Here is a 2,500-nt window from a genome sequence, read left to right as displayed (position 1 = left end):
AAGTCAAACTATCTTAATTATATTTCAAATGTTTATATATATATATTAATATATATATATATATATATATATATATATATATATATATATATATATACAACATGTATGTGTGTGTGTGTGTGTGTGTGTGTGTGTGTATGATTCATTATATATTCCATATATTTTGTGCTTGTTGTTTCTTTCCATAGGAGATGCACGCACCGTCTGGTGAGATAGTGAAATTCAACATGTCCAGGGTTTAGTCTTCTGACCAATCGTGATAGGGATTCTAGTATTATAATAAAATAGTAGAGATTGTCAATGGATTGAGTGCAGGCCTGATTAGTACGATCAACAATTGATAGAAGTTGGAATTTTGGATCCAACTACAGAATAAAATGGATGGATAGAATAAAACATGAAGAAGTATGGAAAAGAACACAGCAGAAACCAGTGGGAGAGGAAATAGGAAGAAGACGATGGAGGTGGATTGGACACACGCTTAGAAAGGATGACTTCACTATAACAAAGAAAGTATTGGATTGGAACCCTCAGGGCAGAAGATCAAGGGGAAGGCCACGAGGAACATGGAGAAGAATTAAAGAAGCTGATATACAGAGAAGTGGTAAGACATGGAATGAGATAAAAAAAAAGTTAGCTCAGGATAGAGAAGGATGGAAACTGTTTGTCTGTGGCCTATACCCTGACCCAGGGTGAAAAAGGCAATGATGATGATGATGACAGAACAACAGTCACCTCTTTCACTCAATAAATCTTTCTGAAAAGGGAAGTTTAGTTCCTGAGATCCGTGTAAAAGGACTTTGGGGCATTTTTGGATCATGCTGAGGGCAAATAATTTATTTAAAAAGCTATTTCAAGTGACCTTTTTTCCCCTTGGAAATTACGATTGTTTTAAATGCCATGTTGGCAGCTCTGATTTACTGGGTGACTGATAGAAATGATCTGGGAAAGGTGGGAATTTGGAACAACAACGTGATATTAAAATCCTGGTTCCAAGCCCATTGGAATTGTAAAACAATACTTTGTGTAACTGATCTACTGGTTTCAGAATGATGGCATCTTATTTTCTAGCCTACATAAATTCTGATGGTCAAGAAAAGATCATCCATTTTACGCCCCGTAATCCAAATCAATAAAACAACTTCAGAAAAGAACAAAATACCAAACACGAAACGTTTCGGGATCAAAATCCTTCTTCAGCCAACAACTGAAAACAATAAAGACATAAATACATTACTATAGAGATAATGTTTTAATGTCTTTATTGGGTTTTTTGTTGTTATTGTTGTTGGCTGAATAAGGGTATTGAGCCCGAAACGTTCCGTGTTTGGTATTTTGTTCTTTTTTGAAGCTGTTATATTCATTTTTGCTAAGAAACTCACAACGTTGCCATCCGGAAGTAAAACGGACCATACACAAAACTATGTGTAACCTTGAACGTTTAATGTCTGGTTAATAGTTTAGTGAGAATTACTCACAAACATGGATGGGAAAAAAAATCAATGACAAAGACCTGATGACGTCAACTTCGATCAATATATATATATATATATATATTATATATATATATATATATATATATTATATATATATATATATTGAGTGAATGCATTATCTACCAAATTCAGTCCCTTAGTTTGTGGACAAAGAAAAATTACAAAACGGGACTGGTGTATCTCGCGGTTGTGGCTTGTTGTTTTCATGAATGAGAGCGATCTATATTCATGTTTTCGTCCAATCGAGTCATCAATCACGTGATTTTTTGCTGTCCAACGATTGGATATTTCTGAACAAATGTAAACACTGTAAACTGCTTTGTTTATGAAAGTTGTAAACATACCCATGTGTCAAGCTGAACACAATGATCAATCGTAATGTTAGATAATTCAAAAGTTGTGAGCACTTTTCACTAAGTAGGTCACTTTGAGTACATTTTGCAATGTGACCAATGACCTCGAGCACATGGAAATGTAATATCGATCATGCCCATTAAAACTGAACAAGTGTATATGAAAGGTACAACACAAAGCAAGAAAGAAAAATACAAGAAAAAAAAACATCCCTCAAAAATCAGTCGAACTCGACTGGGGAAACGAACCTCAGACGTGCTACCATTACACCACAGAGGCTCCCGATAGTTGGGACAACTCTGTGGTGTAATGGTAGCACGTCTGGTCGGTAACCAGAATGTCTGAGGTTCGATCCACAATCGAGGTCGACTGATTTTCTGGGATGGTTTATTTTTTCTTATATTTTTCTTTCTTGCTTTGTCTGGCACCTTTCATACACACTTGTTCAGATCTTTATCTTACACCGGTGTCTGCTTCTTAATTTCTTAATTTCTTAAGATGATATTTTTAATAAATTGTGAAATTTTGTGAGTTTTCTTCATTCGTACAAACCATCGACCCCAAGAAATAGTGTTTACATGTGGGATGTCCTCTTCATTGTGTTCACTCTGACGGACAGAACCAAGGGACAGAATCTGTGATAACCGCAT

The 2,500-nt window shown here is 35.4% G+C and overlaps 1 protein-coding gene across 2 annotated transcripts in view; it reads left to right on the top strand.

Annotated features, from left to right (window-relative positions):
• LOC144979275 (uncharacterized) overlaps positions 1 to 1,511 on the top strand; it is an 8,771-nt gene extending 7,260 nt beyond the window's left edge. For both annotated transcript variants that reach the window (XM_078925890.1, XM_078925891.1), the window contains exon 5: positions 189 to 1,511. In XM_078925890.1, coding sequence (XP_078782016.1) covers positions 189 to 242 — 54 coding nt within the window. In that variant the 3' untranslated portion in view covers positions 243 to 1,511. The remainder of the gene's footprint in view (positions 1 to 188) is intronic.
• The last annotated feature ends 989 nt before the right edge of the window (positions 1,512 to 2,500 follow it).

This window comes from Berghia stephanieae, chromosome 9 (genome assembly GCF_034508935.2).
Source record: "Berghia stephanieae isolate SIO BIC M18660-M18661 chromosome 9, UCSD_Bste_1.3, whole genome shotgun sequence".
NCBI lineage: Eukaryota > Metazoa > Mollusca > Gastropoda > Nudibranchia > Aeolidiidae > Berghia > Berghia stephanieae.
Note: the sequence above shows the minus strand (reverse complement) of the source record. Positions and strands in the feature narration are given on the sequence as shown.